Genomic DNA, 22339 nt, shown 5'->3' on the forward strand with positions numbered 1-22339 from the left:
CATGCCGGCGCGCATGCGCAGACGGCACCCCTGCCGACGAGAATGCGCAGACAGCGCATCGCGCCGGCTACGTTTTTTTTTTTTTAAATTATTACGATTGGGGGTCTGGCCCGGCGGGGCCCCTTGAAGGTCGGGGCCCACCGGGTATTTTCCCGGTGTCCCGCCGGGCCAGTCCGACACTGTGGGAAGGTAACCAGATAGCAGCTCCCTAACACAAGATAACAGCTGTCTGGTAGATCTAAGAACAACACTCAATAGTAAAAACCCAGGTCCCACTGAGACACATTCAGTTACATTGAGAAGGAGAAACAGCAGCCTGCCAGAAAGCATTTCTCTCCTAAAGTGCAGGCACAAGTCACATGACTGGGGGCAGCTGGGAAATTGACAAAATGTCTAGTCCCATGTCAGATTTCAAAATTGAATATAAAAAATCAGTTTGCTCTTTTGAGAAATGGATTTCAGTGCAGAATTCTGCTGGAGCAGCACTATTAACTGATGTGTTTTGAAAAAAACATGTTTTCCGATGACAGGATCCCTTTAAGAAGGGAAACAGAGACGTGTTCTGATGTTGTTAAGCTCAGGAAGGCGATGGGAAAGGGAAACTGAGGCTTCGGATGTATTTCTCATGCAGGTGTTTGAGTCCCTGGGAAAATATAAATGTTAAATATCAACCCAAATAACTATTCCTGAATTGTAGCGGCGTGCAGGAGAGTCAGTGGGAGGGGCTTTGTAATGGGCGCAGTAAAAGGAAGTGATGTTCTTATGTGCAGGAAGTCCAGTGGGGAACCACATAAAGGAATGATGGAACAGATACATTATCATAGTGATCACGATTAGTGATAAGTTCATTTCTTTTCTCTTCGCCATCTGAATTTTGAGAAACTGCAGCAAAAATCTGCAGAGTAAAAAGTCGCAGAGACAAAAAAGTCGCCACAAGAAAAAACGCCCATTGAATGATGCATTTGGAGTGAGAAAAAATGATTTTGCATGAAAAAACTTGACTCGCATGAAACAATGATGATGCCGCTTGACTTCAATACATTTTGGTAATTTTTTGAAATTTACCAATTTTTTCTACAAAGCTTAGTGGACAGATTTGATCATCACTCACATCACATATTGTATATTTATACCAGGGTTACAGATATATAGAAACATTGGGGTGTCACCCTGCTATAGTTCCAGGGGTACCCAGGGTACAAATAAACACTCACCCCAAATCTCCCCCTAACTGACCTTCAGACTGGGCCCCCTTAGCTCATAACAAGGTTACAGATATATAGAAACATTGGGGTAACAGTCACCCTGCTATAGTTCCAGGGGTACCCAGGGCACAAATAAGCACTCACCCCAAATCTCCCCCTAACTGACCTTCAGACTGGGCCCCCTTAGCTCATAACAAGGTTACAGATATATAGAAACATTGGGGTGTCACCCTGCTATAGTTCCAGGGGTACCCAGGGTACAAATAAGCACTCACCCCAAATCTCCCCCTAACTGACGTTCAGACTGGGCCCCCTAAGCTCATAACAAGGTTACAGATATATAGAAACATTGGGGTGTCACCCTGCTATAGTTCCAGGGGTACCCAGGGTACAAATAAGCACTCACCCCAAATCTCCCCCTAACTGACCTTCAGACTGGGCCCCCTTAGCTCATAACAAGGTTACAGATATATAGAAACATTGGGGTGTCACCCTGCTATAGTTCCAGGGGTACCCAGGGTACAAATAAACACTCACCCCAAATCTCCCCCTAACTGACCTTCAGACTGGGCCCCCTTAGCTCATAACAAGGTTACACATATATAGAAACATTGGGGTGTCACCCTGCTATAGTTCCAGGGGTACCCAGGGTACAAATAAGCACTCACCCCAAATCTCCCCCTAACTGACGTTCAGACTGGGCCCCCTAAGCTCATAACAAGGTTACAGATAGAGTCAGTACAGGTGAGTAATACTCGGCACTGCTCTATACATTCCCTGGGTCACACGTCACTGTTTGAGCCTGTGGTTTTCCTGTCTGACTCCTGCACCCGCCCTGCACCCTCCTCAGGTGACGTCTCAGTGGGCGTGTCTCACCTGCCCCACCCCCCTGCCTACCTGACGTGCTGCAAGTCTCACCTGGGCTGATCCATTCCAGGAAGTACTGTCCCTCCTTGTGAGTTTGTGGATCTAACATCTGACCCCTGCACCTTGACCCTTTGTTGAGGAAAGGAATGTGAGCTCCTGTGGTTCCCAGATCTCTCCAGCAGACAGGTAACAGACTCTTTCCCTCTCCCCAGCCCCCTTAGTGCCACCCCCAGCGGAGTTTCTCACAGTGTGAAGCTCAGATGTCTTTGTTTTTCTTCCTTTACAAACAGCCAGTAAACTCCTGCACTAAATGTCAGGCAGAAAGGAATTGCTGCGCTCTATTGACCCTCTCTCTGGCCTGTGCTCTAGTCTCTCTCTATAACACAATTAGTTGGGTGGCCCCTGTAACACTAGTGATTCTGCTTTAACCTCTGTTGTTTTGTAAGGCAGGGATCCTGCTGCTAAACTACAACTCCCAGCATGCAGTGCCAGCCAGTTAGAGGTGTAGGAGAAGCACATTAAATGGATATTAAATGGATATTAAATGGTCCATCCCTGGGGGGCGCTCCTTCCCTTACACCTACATGACTCAGCAGAGCCGCCTCCAGCTATACCTTCTATAACTGTCATCTCTGGGTGGGCGATTGTTCTGGCCACTCCCCTTTCTGGGCCTTCCTTAGATCCTAATTAAAACCCAGACGACAGCTGATTAACCCCAGCTCTGCCAGACAGAATTAAACAAATGCCAGTAGGACACAGGGCTGGGCACATAGAGAGGCATGGGGTCACTTCCTCATACAACTGGCCAGAGAATGAGTGGTCTGTATAGAGAGAGTCTGCAGGGCTGCATAACAATCAGTGCAGCCTGCATCTAACTGAAATATTGATTTAATGTGTGTCTGGTTATGGCGGAGTTTATTAAATGGGTTGTTCCCCTTTAAACTAACTGTTAGTATGATGAAGAGAGTGATATTCTGAGACAATTTATAATTGGTTTTTATTATTTGAGGTTTTTGAGTTATTTAGCTTTTTATTCAGCAGCTCTCCAGGTTGCAGTTTCAGCCATCTTGTTGCTAAGGTCCAAATTTCCCTAGCAACCATGCACTAATTTGAATATGAATAGGAGAGGCCTGATTAGAAAGATGAGGAATAAAAAGTAGCAATAACAATACATTTGTAGCCTTACAGAGCATTTGTTTTTTTAGATGGGGTCAGTGACCCCCATTTGAAAACTGGAGTCAGAAGAAGGCACATAATTAAAAAAAACTATAAAAATAAATAATGAAGCACATTTGAAAAGTTGCTTAGAATAGACCACTCTATAACATACTAAAAGTTAACTTAAAGGTGAACTAAACCCCTTTAAAGGGGTTGTTTGCCTTTAAATGAACTCTATATTCTGAGACAATTTTCAATTGGTTTTCATTTTTTATTATTTGTGGTTTTTGAGTTATTGAGCTTTTTATTCCGCAGCTCAGCCATCTGGTTGCTAGGGTCCAAATTACCCTGGCAACAAATACATTTGTAGCCTAACAGAGCAGGTTGTTGTTTTTAGATTTAGAGGGGGTCAGTGACCTACATTTCAAAGCTGAAACCATTCAGAAGCGCGTAAAAAATTAAAAGACTATGAACGAAAAATGATGAAGGCCAATTGAAAAGTTGCTTATAATTGGCCATTCTATAACATACTAAAAGTTAATTTAAAAGTGAACCACCCCTTTAATTAAAGCTAATTAATAATCCCATTTGGCCATTAAAGCTCACTGGGAAGTGCCATGTTCAGCCCCCCAAATGCACCAATCAGTGCTAAATATTCTGCAATTCATTCTGCACTGAGTATAATAAGGGGAAGGCTGAGTGTTTCCATAGTAACTGCCCCAGTGTTTAGTGCTAGGCCTGATCTTAGACCAATGGCATGAGGGGCCTATTCTGTCCCATGCAGCCTGTCACTTAGTTCAGGGGAATCCCCCAATGGTCATTATTAAGGATTAAATCCTGTGTCTACTTAGGACGGTGCAGATTCCAATTGGCTAATCCATTAGTTGATCCATTTCTCAGTAGGATCTATGGGGAATTATTGTAATTCTAACAGCTGCCTTTAATGAAACTCAGGGATTCTGCAGGGACAAACACATGGATCAGCTCATGGATTAGTTACAGGGTCGGTGACCCCCCTCCCACAGCAGCTTCAAAATACATAAGAAGGTAAATTATGAAACTTTACATATAGTAAATGGAAAGTCATTGGAAAAAAGTCTGGTGAACTGTCTGAAACCAACTGAACTGGAAAAAGTGTTGGAAGAGGAACAACCCCGTTCACATCTCTTCTCTTTAGGACAAGGGCAGATGGAGTGTGAGCTCTGCTGCTCTCAGTCTGCATCTTGTTTTCCGGCTGAGAGAAGTGGATCTACTCCGTGCCCCATGTCTATTGATTTATATAAGATGTGTGTGTAGTTCAGTCACATGTAACACAGAAGTGTAGAGTTTGGCCCCAAAAGTTCTACAGCCACTGCTGCTTTACATGTCAACATTTCAGGGTATTTGAGTTTCTCTAGTAACTTTGGGCTTTTGGCTGTTGCAGGAGATGAGTCCATGATGGAGACAGACATCAAGGGGAAACAAGGGGATCATCGGGGCACAGAGGGGAATGGGGCAGATGAAGAGGAGGCACCAAGTGATGGCACAGAGGCAATACCCACCGAGAAGGAGAAGGAGCCCACGAATGATCTTTGTGACAGGAGAGAGCAGGGGAGTGAACGGCCAATAACATTAACTGGGGAAACTGGAAATTCTGGCTCAGAGAGCAACATGGCTACCAGCAATAATGGAGACACGGGTCAAAGGTCACATGACAATAGCCCAATAACATCAGTTTCCACGGACTGCTTGGCTTCCAAGAAGAGAGAGACGATCACTGAGCAGAGGAAAACTGTCATGGGGCAGGCCGAGACAGTCATCGAGCAGAGGGAGATCACTACATATTATGAAGAGACAGTCACTGAACAAGGAGAGACATCAAAATGGCAGGGAGAGTCCACCACCAAGCAGGAAGAAGCAGCCACTGAGCCTAGAGAGAAAGGCACTTGGCAGGCTGAGACAGTCACCGAGCGGGGTGATTCAGTCACAGGGTTGGGTGAGACTGCAGGAGAACTTGGAGGGACAGCTACAGAGCAGGGAGAGACAGTCACAGAGCAAGGAGATGCAGCCACTGTGCAGGAAAGGGCACCTACTGGGAACGGAGAAGCAGTCACTGAGCAGAGGGAAATTGCCACAGAGAACAAGGAAACAGCCACTGAGAGAGGAGAGAGAGGAGAGACATCCATTGGGCAGGAAGAGGCAGCCAGCTTGCATAGGGAGACATCTACAGAGCAGGGAGAAACAACCACAGAGCATGGAGAGACAGACTCTGGGGAGGAAGAGACAGCCACAGAGCATGAAGAGACTGCTGCAGAGCAGGCAAAGACATCCAAAGAGCAGGGGGAGGCAGATGATAAGCAAAAAGAGACAGACACAAAACAGAATGAAGCCAGTCACAGAGCATGGAAACACCACAGTCAAGTATGAGCAATACGAGAGTGAAAATGAGCAGTGGCAAACAGCGACTGAGCAATGGGAGACAGACAGAGAGGAAGGAACTACAGACACACACGACATACATCCACTCATAGCACAGAAAATGGACAGAGAGAGAGACACAGAAGAAACTGCCAATCAGAGTAGAAGAGAGACATTGAGCGAAGACAGTGAAGAATGGGAAACTGCGAGTGATGACAGCATAGACAGACCAGTATTAGTGCAGAATGAAGAGACTGTCGATTGGGTTATTAGAGAGGTCAGGGAGATTATGAGGGAGAGAGAAGTAGAAGACAGTGAAGACCTAAACACAATTTCTCATGGAATCCAAACTGCCAGCCTAACAAGTCATGAAGTGACAGACACTATTAGGGAGGGAGAGACTGTTGTTGACAAAAGAACCTCAGTCAACGAGAGTGAAACTGGTGAGACTGGGGGGACACTGGCCATGAATAATGAGGACAATGTGTTGGAAACCATTAGGGATGGGACAACAGAGACAGGTACTGAAGGAAGTGTTACTCAACCTGAGGAGAGACAACAGGAGACTGAGGGGACAGCAGTCAAAATAGGAGAACAATGGGACTTGTTAGAGGAGAGGAAGGACACAAGTGCAGAAATAATGGCACCAAGTAAAACAACAGAAAGGCAAGAGAGTGAAATGGAGAAACTAGAGCAAGAAGAAATTCCTGAGGAAAGCCAAGAAGATGGAATTGTTATAGAGAGAGGTCTGTGCAATCTGTTGGGAACAGATACAAGGGTCCAAGGACAGGGTTTACTGGAGACAGATACAGGGGTCCAAGGACAAGGCTTAATTGAGACAGATACAGGGGTCCAAGGACAAGGCTTAATTGAGACAGATACAGGGGTCCAAGGACAAGGTTTAACGGAGACAGATACAGGGGTACAAGGACAAGGCTTATTAGAGACAGATACAGGAATCCAAGGACAAGGCTTATTGGAGACCGATACAGGGGTCCAAGGACAAGGCTTAATTGAGACAGATACAGGGGTCCAAGGACAAGGCTTAATTGAGACAGATACAGGGGTCCAAGGACAAGGCTTAATTGAGACAGATACAGTGGTCCAAGTACAAGGTTTATTAGAGACAGACACAGGGGTCCAAGGACAAGGCTTAATGGAGACAGATACAGGGGTCCAAGGACAAGGTTTAACGGAGACAGATACAGGAATCCAAGGACAAGGCTTATTGGAGACCGATACAGGGGTCCAAGGACAAGGCTTATTGGAGACAGATAAAGGGGTCCAAGGACAAGGCTTAATATGGACAGATGCAGAGGTACAAGGGCAAGGCTTATTAGAGACAGATACAGGGGTCCAGGGACAAGGCTTATTGGAGATAGATACAGGGGTCAAGGGACAAGGCTTATTAGAGACAGATACAGGGGTCCAGGGACAAGGCTTATTGGAGATAGATACAGGGGTCAAGGGACAAGGCTTATTGAAGACAGATACAGGGGTCCAAGTACAAGGCTTAATGGAGACAGATACAGGGGTCCAAGGACAAGGCTTATTGGGAACAGATACAGGGGTCCAAGGACAAGGCTTATTGGAGACAGATACAGAGGTCCAGGGACAAGGCTTATTGGAGACAGATACAGGAGTCCAAGGACAAGGCTTAATGGAACAGGAAATAACTTGTCAGTTTGGTGATGTTACCAAGCAAAGTTTGGATCATAAAAGTGCTGAAAAAGTGCATTTGACCCAAGAAATTACAGTTACTGAAGAGGAAGAGAGTGAGGCTCAACAGCCAGTTGATGGAATCTCTGACTCTCCACAAGCCATGATGGAAGCTGTTGACCATGAAACCCATTGTCATATTCCTGTTGAATTAAGCCTCAGTTGTGAATTACAAGATCCGATGAGGGGGGTCATCAATCTAGACCATATCTATGGAGAACCCAGTAGTACTTTTGATTTCCAGCCCTTTGAAACACAGAGAAGCCAAAGTTTATGCTCAGATGTTTTCAGCCCCACCTACTCTGACCAAACAGAGCCAGAAGGGTATGAACAAAATGAGATGCCTCAACTTGGGGACAAAGCTCATCAGTATAATGACCAATATCAGGAGGAGAAGGGTTTGTGTCCAGCTGTCCTTACAAGATCTGTTCTATGTAGCACAGACCCCAATAAGGATGGTAACTATGACATTGTTGAAGGTTCACAAGGGGTAGGCTGCAATGCAGTAAAAGAGACTCCTTCAGCGCTGGGAATTTTACAAGAGGCAGCTGGATCTGTGGAAATATCTTTAGAGAAGACAGAAGGATCTGATTCCCAAAACACTGGGCGATACCTCTCAGAGCAAGCCATGGATAAGGGTGAGACAGACTCCATCACTGATACGGGGACTGCTATGGAAAATGAAACACAGGGAATGACTAGGCAGTGGAGTACTACTGAATCCTTAGGGACAGCAGAATGTAGCATCATGCAGTCTGAACCCTATGATGAAGGTTCTCTCCAAAAGACCAGAATAGCGAGTCTCATCCCTCTAGTGAGTCTCACCCCTCCAGAGGACAAAGAGGAATGTTCCCCAGAAATCACTAGAGAAACTGTAATTCTCTCTGCCTATAGTCCACATGTAGGGCAGGAAAGGGATAATATTATTGCCTCAGATGAGAGGAATGCACAAAACAAAAAGACCAACTTCTACCCCATTCAGATTTCAAATCCCATCCTGAATTTGTCTGGAAGTCCAGAACACTTGGGGTTTTACAGTGAAGGGCTGGATAATTCTGAAGGGAACACATGTATGGACCTTCCAGGCAATCAGCCTGGGATGAATTTTGGAGCGTCTCATCATTCTCCTGTTCCTAAAAGACCCTTAAGGCCACAAAATCCTGTGTGGGTCGCTCCCCGCCAGATACGGTATTCGGAGGACCCTGCGAGAGTTTACAAAACAAATGAGCAACGAGAGAGTTTTCTGATAAGACGATCCACAATCAGATACAAGAAAGGTACATATCAAGGGACAGGCAATGTAAAGAAAAGGCGCAGTGTTTTCATTCCTCCTCCAGTGGATGAACAAGAACCTACAAGGGACTCTGGCAAGAGTGGCCAATCTACAATACCAACCTTCTCTGCCATTAACATCCTGAGACCTGGCTCACCTCAGTCTATACTTTCATTCCGACCCGAGTCACAGGCCATATTTGAGAATGAACAATCAGATGACAATTCAGGCCAAGAGAACCTTGCTGGTAAGTTGCTGTTGGTGGTGGGACAAAAGGATTAAAAAGGGTTTATCACATGGATATTATACGGGACATACTGTGTAAAGGCACAATACTGTGCTTTCTAAGCAAATGTGCTAAATTCACTGTGCCATGACCCATTGTTGTGCCACAGTGTAGCTACTTAGTAGCTGAGTTGATGATTGGGGTCATTTACTCTATTAGGTTCAGTTATGTGTAAGTTGTTTAAATAGGTAATTTTTTGTGTCCTAGAAGACACTTACTAAGGGCAGTGGCACCTGATCCACATGTAGAGCCTCACCAGTATCCAATATAAATTGATTCCAAATTTATTAGTAACCGTATCTCATTCCAGAGTTCATGTTGCATTGTCTATTGCAGTTGGAGGCATTTGTGCCTCAGGGTATTTGCACTTCTGGTGGCTTATTGAGTTGTTTTGTTATGTTGCACTTGAAGAGCACACAATAATTTCATATAACTACCAATGTCTTTTATCACTTCAGATGAAGAAGAACCAATCAAAAAAGAAAGCCCTTCTAGAAGGTCGGACTCTGTCGTCCTACGGTAAGTTCACCATGGACACTGGCAGTTTGGGGATTTTGATGCCTATGATTACGTGTGGTAACACACGAAACGCGTTAGGACGATAGATATTTGTGTAATAAAGTAAAGTGATATTTTACCGCTGTCTGGAGTCCTGTTGAGTGCGTGCCAAACTGCCGATTTCCAAGTCTTGATGTCCCCCCCATGCTGAGGGTTCGGGGCGCAGCACCCGGGCCACCGAACAGGAGCGGTGAGTGACCCACAATTTACTGCATTGGAAAGTTAAAAGCAGAGGGTTCGGGGCAAGTGCACCCGAACCATTTTAGAATAGCGGTGAGCAGGTTTCTAAGAACGTAAAAATAACCGCTAAAAAGAAAAGGCTTCCAATATATTGAATTAAACATACGGCGGGGGTTGGAGCGCTCCCGTCTCTTTTCCCCAGTTTAGTAGTTTGGGGTTGTTAACCTAGACTAGAGCCTTCTGGATCACAATCTGTGATTATAGTGTGAGGCTCAAGAGAACATAAACAAAAATGATGAGCCAGTCAGAGATCTCCACCTAGGGAAATTATCTTCCATCTACTTAGTACAACTGACATGTTCTAAATGTGTCTGCATAATAAGGTCCTACTGCTGGCCAAATCTGATAAATATCTGAGCAGATCTTCATGTATATGATTACTTACCAGGGGAGGTTCTCACACATTGAACCCTATAAAGAGAACATGAGACCACCATGAACACACACCAATGGCTTTAATCTAAAGTCAGAATATTAGCAATTAAGGCCCCAGGAATACAGGGCAATGGCACATTTATAGTTCAGACGAAGAAACTGCAAATCCATGAAGTCATCTTTACCAGATTCAGTGGAATTCAATGAATGTCCCACCTTTCTTCCCACACTAGGTACAATACTGATGTAAGAGGAGGGGCTCTGCCTCAGTATGTCTTTATGACTCGCACTCAATTATTCTTTCCATGTCAACCTTTTATTCCAGGGAGAAACATCACGATAAGACCCCAGAGCTGTCACAAAGGTTGCGGCGCAATTCTAAATTCTATGGTGCATGTAAGTGCCAATGATCTTCCTTGGAAATTAGCTTAAAACAAGTATCCAATCAGATATGGTTATTGAATATGATTAGCCATAACCTCCAACTTGTTCTTGCTAGAAGCACTAGGGCGCCATACTTACCCTAGGATAAGCTCTCTGATAGGATAAATATCTCCCTCCTTGACTCCTCAGCCAGAGTCCTGTATCAGGAATACAGCGATGAAGCTCTTAATCAGGCCATCAAAAACCAGACACCCGAGTCACCCAGACTACGTCGGAGGGAATCCCAAGACTCCTACCTGCAGCGCCTTTCCATGTCCTCCGCTGACTCCCTGTGGCAGGACATTCCTGAGATACGTGGCAGTGTGGGGTTCCTCTCAATGTCACGCGACGAGCAGAAACTACAGGAGGTAGACATCCCAAAATAAGTAGTCCATGTGTGATGGTTTTCCTATTGAGGTTGTTTGTTTTAGGTAATTCAATTAAAGCCTATGGCATACATATGATGGATAAGAAGGTGGGGGCATGTGACTAATAGTTTATCTGGGATGTTTTGCCTTTACTGATTCATTTAAGTGTCTACTGCCTTCCCGTTCTCTCCTCCAGGCCAAGTTTGAGCTGATCATGTCAGAGGCCCTCTACCTGCGCAGCCTGAATATAGCGGTGGATCACTTTCAGTACAACCCGGACCTGCAGGAAGTTCTGACTGCCCAAGATCGGCAGTGGCTTTTCTCCCGGCTGTCTGAAGTGCGAGATGCCAGTTCTGAGTGAGTTTGTAGAGATACTGTACATCTCTTCTGCCCAAAAAGCCATCACTGCTACTGTTCTGCCAGGCAGTTACATGCAACTTTTATGCAGAACAAAAGGTCGTTAAAATGCAACCTATGCAGCTAAGGTTTATGTGTTGGGTAGAGGATGTCTTTGGCTACTGATACATTATAACTGAGTAGCACTTGATGGCTTCTTCTCAAGGTTCGTGTTGTTATAATAGATGTTATCTTCTAATGGTTGGAATGGGTAGCATCTAGTCCAAGGATAACTGCAATCTTCTTATAGTTAGAATGATTGGCACCTTGTTAGGGTTAGAATGAGTGCCATCTAAAAAGGGTTTGGATGAGTGTCCTTTTGCTAGGGTTTGGGTTAGGGTTAGAGGATGTCAAGTCTTGTCTCGTCTTGTCTCCACGCAGGCTGTTATAATAGATGTTATCTTCTAATGGTTCGAATGGGTAGCATCTAGTTCCAGGATAACTGCAATCTTCTTATAGTTAGAATGACTGGCACCTTGTTAGGGTTAGAATGAGTGCCATCTAAAAAGGGTTTGGGTTAGAGGGTCCTTTTGCTAGGGTTTGGGTTAGAGGATCTCAAGTCTTGTCTCGTCTTGTCTCCACGCAGGTTCCTGTTCGATCTGGAGGACGAATTCCAGAGAAACAAGTACAACTTCCAAGTATGCAAAACAGTAATCGACCATGAGCCGAACTTCCGAAGAGTCTACCTGCCTTATGTCACCAACCAATCCTACCAGGAGAGGACCTTCCAAAGGCTTCTGTAAGGAGGCACATTGGGCTCTCAGAGTCCACTGTTTTTAGTTGACCACTGAGATTTTGAGTTGAATTTCTGTGTTGGTACGTAAAGGTGTGACTGTAAATTTGTTTCCCTGAATCAGGAACAACAACCCACGTTTCCAGCTAGTTCTGTCGAGGCTGGAGAGTGATCCCATGTGCCAGAGACTTGGGCTCAAATCCTTTCTGATCCTTCCGTTCCAGAGAATCATTCGTCTCCGGCTGCTGCTCCAGGTGATTAACTTGTTGCACGCAACTATACTTGCTCCTAGGTTGTTTTCCAAAACTATTAGTTGGGTAGGGGTTGCTTTGAAGTTAGAAAACCTATTGATTTTGTGCCATAAAACATTCTGTCGGTGGTGGCTTTCTTATAATGCCAAAATAGAATTTTATTGGTAGAAGATTTTATATTTTTGTGTATTTTATTTGATCATGCACTTCTTAAATGCATGGGTCGCAATGTTGGTTTAGTGGGCTTGAGGGCTATAGCTTGTGGAAAGCAACCTTAGAAATCCAGTGCTGGATATTATTTTCTCCAGAACATCTTGAAACGTTCTGCCCCAGGATCCGTTGATGAACTGCAAGCAACGCAAGCTCATAACGCGGTGGAGAAGGTAAGAAACACTTAGAATGCCATGTGTTTGGCTGGACCCTGCCTACAAGAAAGCAAGTCCATAGGATGGTGATTTGTATCAATATCCCTCTTCCTGTTTATCCTGACATTCATGAATGGATATTAGCTGCTTAGAATTAGATTTGCTTTCATTGAGCAATAAAGTGTCGTGTAGATACTAATCCTAAGAACCATACACATGTCCTGAGCAGTTTGTAACAGAGGTTGATGTTTATTTTCGCTTTCCATTCCTCCAACCACACTGACAGCTGATCAGAGACTGCAATGAGAGTGTTCAGCGGATGAAGGACACAGAAGAGCTGATCCTTCTGAACCAGAAGATCCAGTTTGAATGCAAGGTGAGATCCTAATGGCCCCAGGCACCTGCAGGCAAAGTAGTTGGATTTTGGGCAGAAAATAGTTATCCCCATTTTCACTTCCCATTCTAGGCAGCCCTGGTAGTGTCATCACCTAGTGATATCATAGTGATGTCACTTTTGGGATAGTAGACCAGATGACAGGGAAACCTCCTGTGGGTCTGACAGCAAGTCTATAGGAGACTACCCAATCAATCCTGAGGGTATATCAAGAATCCTTACCATAAAGCAAGACAAAACTGTAGAAAGTAGACATATTTATACGCGCTACATGAAATACACTCCCCAAGGGTGCTAGGACCCAGTGGTCTAGGGGCACCCTAGCCTGAAATTCAGGCCTGTGTGTAATCACACTATATGAAGCATGGCTGAAAGGGGGCACATCTGTGATGTAAAGGGGTGGGGAGTTCGGATGGCTGATTTAGTGGGTTATTTATTATTATTATTAACATGTATTTATATAGCGCCAACATATTGTGTAGCACTGAAAAGTACATGTGATTATACAACTAAATCACATGAATTATATGCATAGAACATATGGAGTTACATACATCACAATCAATACCTGTACAAAAGGTGAGGCAGGCCCTATGCAGAAAGAGCTTACAGTCTAAAGGGAAGGGAGTAATACACAAGGTGTGGGAGTGGGCAAGATCGAATTATGTGGGTGAGAAATGTGGTACTGTATGTGGTGTTGCGTTTGGTAGTTAAGCAGAGTGAGGGGAGGCTTCTCGAAAGAAGTGCGTTTTCAGAGATTTTTTGAAAGCAGAAAGGTTGGGAGAAAGTGGGACAGAGCGTGGGAGAGCGTTCCAGAGGAGGGGTGCAGCCCTTGCAAAGTCTTGAATGTGAGCATGTGAGGAGGTAATGAGAGAAGAGTTGAGTAGCAGGTCAGTAGAGGAGCGTAGTAAGCGAGTGGGTGAGTATATAGAGATGAGTTCAGAGATGTAGGGTGGGGCAGAGTTATGAAGTGCTTTGAATGTCAGGGTCATTAATTTGAATTTGATTCTGAAAGGTAACGGAAGCCAGTGCAGGGATTGACAGAATGGCGAGGCAGAGGAGGAGCGGTTGCTGAGGTGTATGAGCCTCGCAGCAGTGTTCATTATGGACTGGAGAGCTGACAGTCTCTGGAGGGGGAGGCCAATTAAAAGAGAGTTACAGTAGTCTAGACGCGATATGATGAGAGAGTGAATAAGAATTTTGGCAGCATCTTGGGTGATAAATGATGGTATTTTGGATATGTTCCTTAGGGTTGGCCTGGGTGATAAAGTGACAGTGGTGATGGTGGATAAGTTGGAGCAGAGATTGGGAAAGTTCTAAAGAACCACTGGGAATGATTCCCATTTTGTCTCCCCCAGATATTCCCCCTCATCTCCCAGTCTCGCCGGCTAATTAAACACAGTGAGGTCTCGGCACTTGAAATGAACTCTATCAGCTTCAAACTGAAGATCACACGGGCCGTCTACTTACATCTCTTCAATGACTGTCTGCTGCTGTCTCGGACCAGAGAGTGAGTCTCACATGAGTGTGACCGCCACTTTAAGCATTTTCAGGCTTTGTCTTCCATTAGGAATTTATCTTACGATGAACTTTTAACACGAACCAGGCAATGATATTCTAAAACAAGTTGCAGTTGGTCAACTTTAACTTTAACTACCCCAGTGTAGGATTATAAAGGACAACTGGTTTCTAGGATCCCTGATTCCCTAGCAAGTGGCTGGACAATAGTGGGGGGCTCTTAGCACCTAGTTCTTCTGCCTGCCCATAATTCTGGCCCTTCTCTTACTTGGGCTCATGAGCGGAGGCAAAGCGAGGAGGTGCACAATCGATAATCTTAATTCTTGGCCTAACAACTTTTTCTTTATTCATGGTTTTGTCTATTAAATATTTGTGTATAAAAAGTAAAATTTTGGAGAACATTAAGTGCTTCTGGTTCGTGTATTTGGGGTCTGTAATAACCAATGATCATGTGCGCAGGGGCGGGCGCTTCCTGGTGTTTGATTACGCGCACGCGGCCGACGTACGGGTGGAACGATGTGAGAAGAGAATTCATGGGAACCAAAAGAATATTTTCTGCATCTCTCTGGCAGAAAATGCTGCTGGGAGTCCAGATGGGAGAAGGGCTGAATATTTCTTCCGCACAGACACACAGTAAGTACCAGCAGCCTATTTACTCCCTGTTGTATATTTGTATTTATACATATGGGAGGAGGAGGTGCCATATTGATTCCCTTAGACAGTACAGTATGAGGGTATAGCTTATTGTGTGCCCAGAACATTCCTTCTCTGTATATTTGTATTTATACATATGGGAGGAGGTGCCATATTGATTCCCTTAGACAGTACAGTATGAGGGTATAGCTTATTGTGTGCCCAGAACATTCCTTCTCTGTATATTTGTATTTATACATATGGGAGGAGGAGGTGCCATATTGATTCCCTTAGACAGTACAGTATGAGGGTATAGCTTATTGTGTGCCCAGAACATTCCTTCTCTGTATATTTGTATTTATACATATGGGAGGAGGAGGTGCCATATTGATTCCCTTAGACAGTACAGTATGAGGTTATAGCTTATTGTGTGCCCAGAACATTCCGTCTCTGTATATTTGTATTTATACATATGGGAGGAGGTGCCATATTGATTCCCTTAGACAGTACAGTATGAGGGTATAGCTTATTGTGTGCCCAGAACATTCCTTCTCTGTATATTTGTATTTATACATATGGGAGGAGGAGGTGCCATATTGATTCCCTTAGACAGTACAGTATGAGGGTATAGCTTATTGTGTGCCCAGAACATTCCTTCTCTGTATATTTGTATTTATACATATGGGAGGAGGAGGTGCCATATTGATTCCCTTAGACAGTACAGTATGAGGGTATAGCTTATTGTGTGCCCAGAACATTCCTTCTCTGTATATTTGTATTTATACATATGGGAGGAGGGAGGTGCCATATTGATTCTCTTAGACAGTACAGTATGAGAATCAGTATAGAAGAGCTTGAGAGATTTATAATTTATTTTTAATTGTGCTGTTTGTTTGAAGTCAAAGTCAACACTGGCAGTACTGTGATAACCACAGGAAAATAAAGAAATTAATTTCTGTGCTCTAGTGACATTTTATTGGCCAACAGAGTTATAGGGCTAGTTTACCTTTAAATTAAATTTTAGTACAGTGCAGATGATAATTACTAAAAATCTTTAAAAAAAAACTATAAAATTGTAGCATTCTTTAGCTGCAGGGGTCAGTGACCCCTATTTGAAACTGGACAGAGACAGAAGATAAAGGCAAATAGTTCAAAAACTATTACAAATAAAACATGAAGACCAACTGAAAAGCTGCTAAGTGTAACATTCTAAAAGTTAAAGGTGAGCTACCCCTTTAAGTAAAGTGCAATAACGAGAGGTGACCATGGCATACAGAATATACACATTACTATAACTACCTGCCGCCCAACTCCCTGCGGCCTGAAGCTGCTGAACTAAACCAGTGAGTAAAGATGAACTTCATGTTATTTTTCTGGGTTACGACACGAGCACCCCCTTACTGAATTGTGTTCCTTCTTCAGGAGTCAGAAACTCAGATGGATCTCAGCTCTATCCCCTCCCAAGGAAGAGCCGGACCTCTTTAAATATCATGGTGAGAAACTCTTCCCCGGTCACTGAACCTCTGGGCTGATACTTATTTTATTGACACTACAATTCTCTAAAATGCCTTAGCAGAATGGATCCCTTTCCTTGTGTCTGGCTCTTCTCAGATGCATCACTGCTCTCTTCTATCTGCCCTCTCACATATGCATTGCTGTTCCCCCTGTTTCAGACCTCTCACAGATGCATTACTATTCCCCTATATCACACATCTCACAGATACATCACTGTTCTCATGGCTCAGGCTTCTCACAGATGCATCACTGTTCCCTTATATTGGGTCTCTCACAGATGCATCACATCTCACACATGCATTACTATTCCCCCTACATCACACATCTCAGATGCATCACCATTCTCCTGTATCAGGCCTCTCACAGATGCATCACTGTTCCCTTATATTTACAGATGCATCACATCTCACAGATGCATTACTATTCACCTATATCACACATCTCACAGATGCATCACTGTTCCCTTATATTGGGTCTCACAGATGCATTACTATTCCCTGTATCACACATCTCACAGATGCATCACCGTTCCGTTATATTGGGTCTCACAGAATCATCACACCTCACAGATGCATTACTATTCCTCTATATCACACATCTCACAGATGCATCACCATTCTCCTGTATCAGGCCTCTCACAGATGCACCACTGTTCCCTTATATTTACAGATGCATCACATCTCACAGATACATTACTATTCCCCTATATCACACATCTCACAGATGCATCACTGTTCTCCTGTATCAGGCATCTCACAGATGCATCACATCTCACAGATGCATAACTATTCCCCTATATCACATCTCACAGATGCATCACTGTTCTCCTGTATCAGGCATCTCACAGATGCATCAATGTTCCCCTAAATTGGGTCTCACAGATGCATTACTATTCCCTGTATCACACATCTCACAGATGCATCACCGTTCCGTTATATTGGGTCTCACAGAATCATCACATCTCACAGATGCATTCATATGCCCCCCATATTACACATCTCACAGATGCATCACTTTTCTCTTGTGTCAGGCCTCTCACAGATGCTGTGCTTGAAATCGTACAAAGCCAGAGAAAATGACGAGCTGTCGCTGGAGAAAGCTGATATCATTTTTGTGAAACAACGCAGTGAAGATGGTAAGTTGTGTGTTTTTGCACTTAGAGACCATTGTACAACTAGGCATAGGCTGCCCCTCCTCTCTACTGTCATACATTGCTTAAAGGGTAACTCTCTGCTTGCTACAAAAATGTAACCAACAAATACATTCTGCACAATTTAGTATCATCAGAAAAATAGAAACAGTACTTTCAATGGCCACCTCCAGGTCATTAATAAACAAGTTGAAAAGCAAGGGACCTAGTACAGAGCCCTGCGGTACTCCACTAACAACACTGGTCCAATTAGAAAATGTTCCATTTACCACCACTCTTTGTAGTCTATCTTTTAGCCAGTTCTCTATCCAGGTACAAATACTATGTTCCAGGCCAACATTCCTTAAAGGGATCCTGTCATGGGAAAACATGTTTTTTTTCAAAACACATCAGTTAATAGAGCTGCTCCAGCAGAATTCTGCACTGAAATCCATTTCTCAAAAGAGCAAACAGATTTTTTTATATTCAATTTTGAAATCTGACATGGGGCTAGACATTTTGTCAGTTTCCCAGCTGCCCGCAGTCATGTGACTTGTGCCTGCACTTTAGGAGAGAAATGCTTTCTGGCAGGCTGCTGTTTTTCCTTCTCAATGTAACTGAATGTGTCTCAATGGGACCTGGATTTTACTATTGAGTGTTGTTCTTAGATCTACCAGGCAGCTGTTATCTTGTGTTAGGGAGCTGCTATCTGGTTACCTTCCCATTGTTCTGTTTTAGGCTCCTGGGGGGAAAGGGAGGGGGGTGATATCACTCCAACTTGCAGAACAGCAGTAAAGAGTGACTGAAGTTTATCAGAGCACAAGTCACATGACCAGGGGCAGCTGGGAAATTGACAATATGTCTAGCCCCATGTCAGATTTCAAAATTGAATATAAAAAAATCTGCTCTTTTGAGAAATGGATTTCAGTGCAGAATTCTGCTCGAGCAGCACTATTAACTAATTCATTTTTCCCATGACAGTATCCCTTTAATTTAACCAGTAACCTTTTGTGTGGCACTGTATCAAATGCTTTAGCAAAGTCTAAGTAGATCACATCCTCTGCCATTCCAAAGTCTAGGTCGCTATTTAACTTCTCATAAAAAATTAAATTAGTCGGCAAGATCTATTACACATAAAACCATGCTGGCACAAACTCAAAGTACGAGTTGCAATGAAGTCCAGTACCTTATCCCTTAATACCTCTTCAAAGAACTTAACTACCACCGACGTCAGACTTACCGGCCTATAGTTTGGAGGCTGAGATCACCTTTTGAATAGCGGCACCACATTAGCAATTCAACACCTTGCCAGACCAATGACTCAATGAATCCTGAAAATGTTTTATATTTCATATATTTTACCCTGAGACATAGTTTTGTGATGGTCTGTGTGTCGCTGATCACCTGACAGGAAGAAAAGATTCCGTTTCTAACTGTCCCTATAGGGTAAAAGACCTGCAGCTGTCCATTCATTGGCTGATACAACCTAGCATATATTTGTTGCCTTGGTTTGTGTGTGAGTGCAGTGCCTCTTACCAGCCAAATGGATGGACTTTAATACATGTGTGAGATCCGTTATCCAGAAATCAGCGGTTTCCTATAGACTCCATTATAATCAAATAATCCAAATGTTTAAAAATAATTTCCTTTTCCTGTGTAATAATAAAACAGTAACTTGTACGTGATCCCAACTAAGATATAATTAATCCTTATTGGAAGCAAAACCAACCTATTGGCTTTATTTCATGTTTATATGATTTTATAATAGATCCAAATTACGGAAAGATCCCTTATCCAGATCTGAAGCATTCCGGATAACAGATCCCACACCTGTAGTTAAAATGGCAGCGTCTCAATATGGGAATAGCCAATGGCACATACTATGAAATTAATGTTTTTCATGGAAAGGATTTATTTAAATGAAACTGTGTTTGACATGTGAGCTATTATATGTTTATAGAGAGCAGCCGTGCTCAGGGGATAGTTTCCCTTTAAAATACTCCCTGCACATACCGCCTATCCCTTATTACACTGCTTCTGTTGATTGGTTGCTATGGGTTACTACACCAGTAGCAAAACTTTTTGATGTTGTACCTTGTGGCAGAATGAGTTGTTGTTGAGTGAGGAGCTGCCATACTGATCACTGTGTGTAAATGATGCCTGTCAATGTTATATTTCAGGCTGGCTCCAGGGTGTGCGTCTCTCTGACATGCAGTCTGGTTGGTTCCCTATGTCACATGTGCAGCCCGTCAGTCGCAACGCGTGTCTCCGGAACCTGGAGGAAGAGCAGAGGTTACAAACTGCCAGGGCCAAGCTGCAACTGCCACCTTCCAACTGACCAGCCACCACTTACAGGGGAATATACTGGGCTCATGAACAGGAATTGTCTCCTTTATTTTCCCTTAAATAGTCAATAAAATATAAGGGCTTAGTTGATTGTATATGTGTAATTGGAAGCTGCCTTAGTGATTGTGCTGAGCTTAAATATCCCCCATAAGAAGAGCACCCCCTAGTGGCCACAACTAAATGGTGGAGATCTCTATTACTGTAAGATCTCAGGAGCAGGACCCTCTCCGTCTCTCGTTCAGTATTTTATAGACAATTAACATTGTTGCTTTTAATTGTACAGAGTCAGTCAATAGGACCACTTCACAAATCCGTAATAAGAATAGACGCTTCTGATAAATTGGAAAGGCATCTATTAAAGGGTAAATAAACCCAAAGAGCACTGCATACATTGCTTTGAATTCTGATCAGTCTTGGTTTGCACCCGTAATGCTCTGCATATTATACTCTGTGCGGATCCTTCCTATCAATGCAACAATCACTCTTCTTCATCCAAATGTGCAGAATTATATTTATATTTTTAATAAAATAACTAACAATCAACGTGTGTCTGTTTTCTGAGTGTAACCAACCTTCACTTGATATGACTGCCCCCCACAGACCGAGCAGCACCCCCAAGAGAAGCACAAATATATAGAAGGTCTGAATGGCTGCCCCCATGGCTACACAGCAGCTTGTTTATATAAACTATAGTAGTACTTATGTTGTCTACTGTGTATCCTGTGCTTGAATGGCTGCCCCATGGCTACACAGCAGCTTGTTTATATAAACTATAGTAGTACTTATGTTGTCTACTGTGTATCCTGTGCTTGAATGGCTGCCCCCATGGCTACACAGCAGCTTGTTTATATAAACTATAGTAGTACTTATCTGTTATCTACTGTGTATCCTGTGCTTGAATGGCTGCCCCCAAGGCTACACAGCAGATTGTTTATATAAACTATAGTAGTACGTATCTGATATCTACTGTGTATCCTGTGCTTGAATGGCTGCCCCCATGGCTACACAGCAGCTTGTTTATATAAACTATAGTAGTACTTATCTGATATCTACTGTGTATCCTGTGCTTGAATGGCTGCCCCCATGGCTACACAGCAGCTTGTTTATATAAACTATAGTAGTACTTATCTGTTATCTACTGTGTATCCTGTGCTTGAATGGCTGCCCCCATGGCTACACAGCAGCTTGTTTATATAAACTATAGTAGTACTTATCTGTTATCTACTGTGTATCCTGTGCTTGAATGGCTGCCCCCATGGCTACACAGCAGCTTGTTTATATAAACTATAGTAGTATTTCTGAAGCAAACACACAGCTTTTACCAGTGCAGAGCGACAGTACATTATATTTGAATGACTTTAAAAAGCTTTCATTTTTATGTTGTTGCTGATGGACTAGTTCAGTGATGGGAAAATGCAACACACAATGGGGCTAATTTATCAACACTGGGGCAATAAGCCCATGGGCAGTTACCCATAACAACCAATCAGTGATTAGCTTTTTAAAGCCACCTTCAAGTAGAACAATGAATGCTGCAATCTGATTGGTTGCCATGGGTTACTGCCCATGGGCAAATTTGCCCAGTGTTGATAAATGATCCCCAATCTCACCTTGTCTCCAGCCACAATGTAAAACTGTTGTTCACCTTCAAACACTTTTTTCAGTTCAGTTGGTTTCAGACAGTTCACCTAAAATAAAGATTTTTTCTATTTTCTATATATTTTCTATTCTTTTGTCTGAAGAGGCTCTGGGAGGGGTCGACTCTGTAAACTGCTCTAAACTTTAAAAAGGCAGCTGTTAGAATTTATACAATAAATGTCACTTATATTCCCCATCGATTCTACTGAGAAATGGATCAACTAAATGTAAATCAAATTGTAACAGTTCAGAATCTGCACCGGGATCACTGAGCTGCCAGACTGAGACCCCAGAGATTTTGGAAAAATGGTAAAAAATGGAAAGTAACTGAAAAATAGTAGTTATTTCTGGGGAACAATCTAAACAAAACTCAACTGGAAAAAGTGTTTGGAAGGTGAACATCCCCTTTATGGCCACTTGGTGGCACACTCACCCCATATCAGATCTGCCAGAGGGTCCCACACACAGGCCTGGAATAAATCTGACTGAGGGTATTGATGCATCCGGCACATTTCCAGCAGCCCCCCCCCCGCACATAATAAGATTCTTTAT

At 43.4% G+C, this 22339-nt stretch overlaps 1 protein-coding gene across 2 annotated transcripts; it reads left to right on the plus strand.

Moving 5' to 3' along the window:
- Positions 1-2080: 2080 nt before the first annotated feature.
- On the plus strand, positions 2081-20692 carry LOC108695696. 2 transcript variants are annotated; one of them, XM_041570104.1, is made up of 15 exons: positions 2085-2258; positions 4654-8866; positions 9364-9424; positions 10404-10474; positions 10652-10869; positions 11066-11226; positions 11852-12004; positions 12123-12252; positions 12558-12632; positions 12901-12990; positions 14367-14518; positions 14986-15159; positions 16582-16652; positions 17705-17809; positions 19984-20692. In XM_041570104.1, the coding sequence occupies exons 2-15, from the start codon at positions 5056-5058 to the stop codon at positions 20139-20141; spliced, it is 5430 nt and encodes a 1809-aa protein (XP_041426038.1). In that variant the 5' UTR covers positions 2085-2258; positions 4654-5055; the 3' UTR covers positions 20142-20692. The 2 variants fall into 2 exon arrangements, with proteins under 2 accessions (XP_041426037.1, XP_041426038.1); XM_041570103.1 differs by lacking the exons at positions 17705-17809; positions 19984-20692 and adding an exon at positions 17030-17556 and having other exon boundaries at positions 2081-2258.
- The last annotated feature ends 1647 nt before the right edge of the window (positions 20693-22339 follow it).

Source organism: Xenopus laevis, chromosome 7L, assembly GCF_017654675.1.
Source record: "Xenopus laevis strain J_2021 chromosome 7L, Xenopus_laevis_v10.1, whole genome shotgun sequence".
Lineage (NCBI taxonomy): Eukaryota > Metazoa > Chordata > Amphibia > Anura > Pipidae > Xenopus > Xenopus laevis.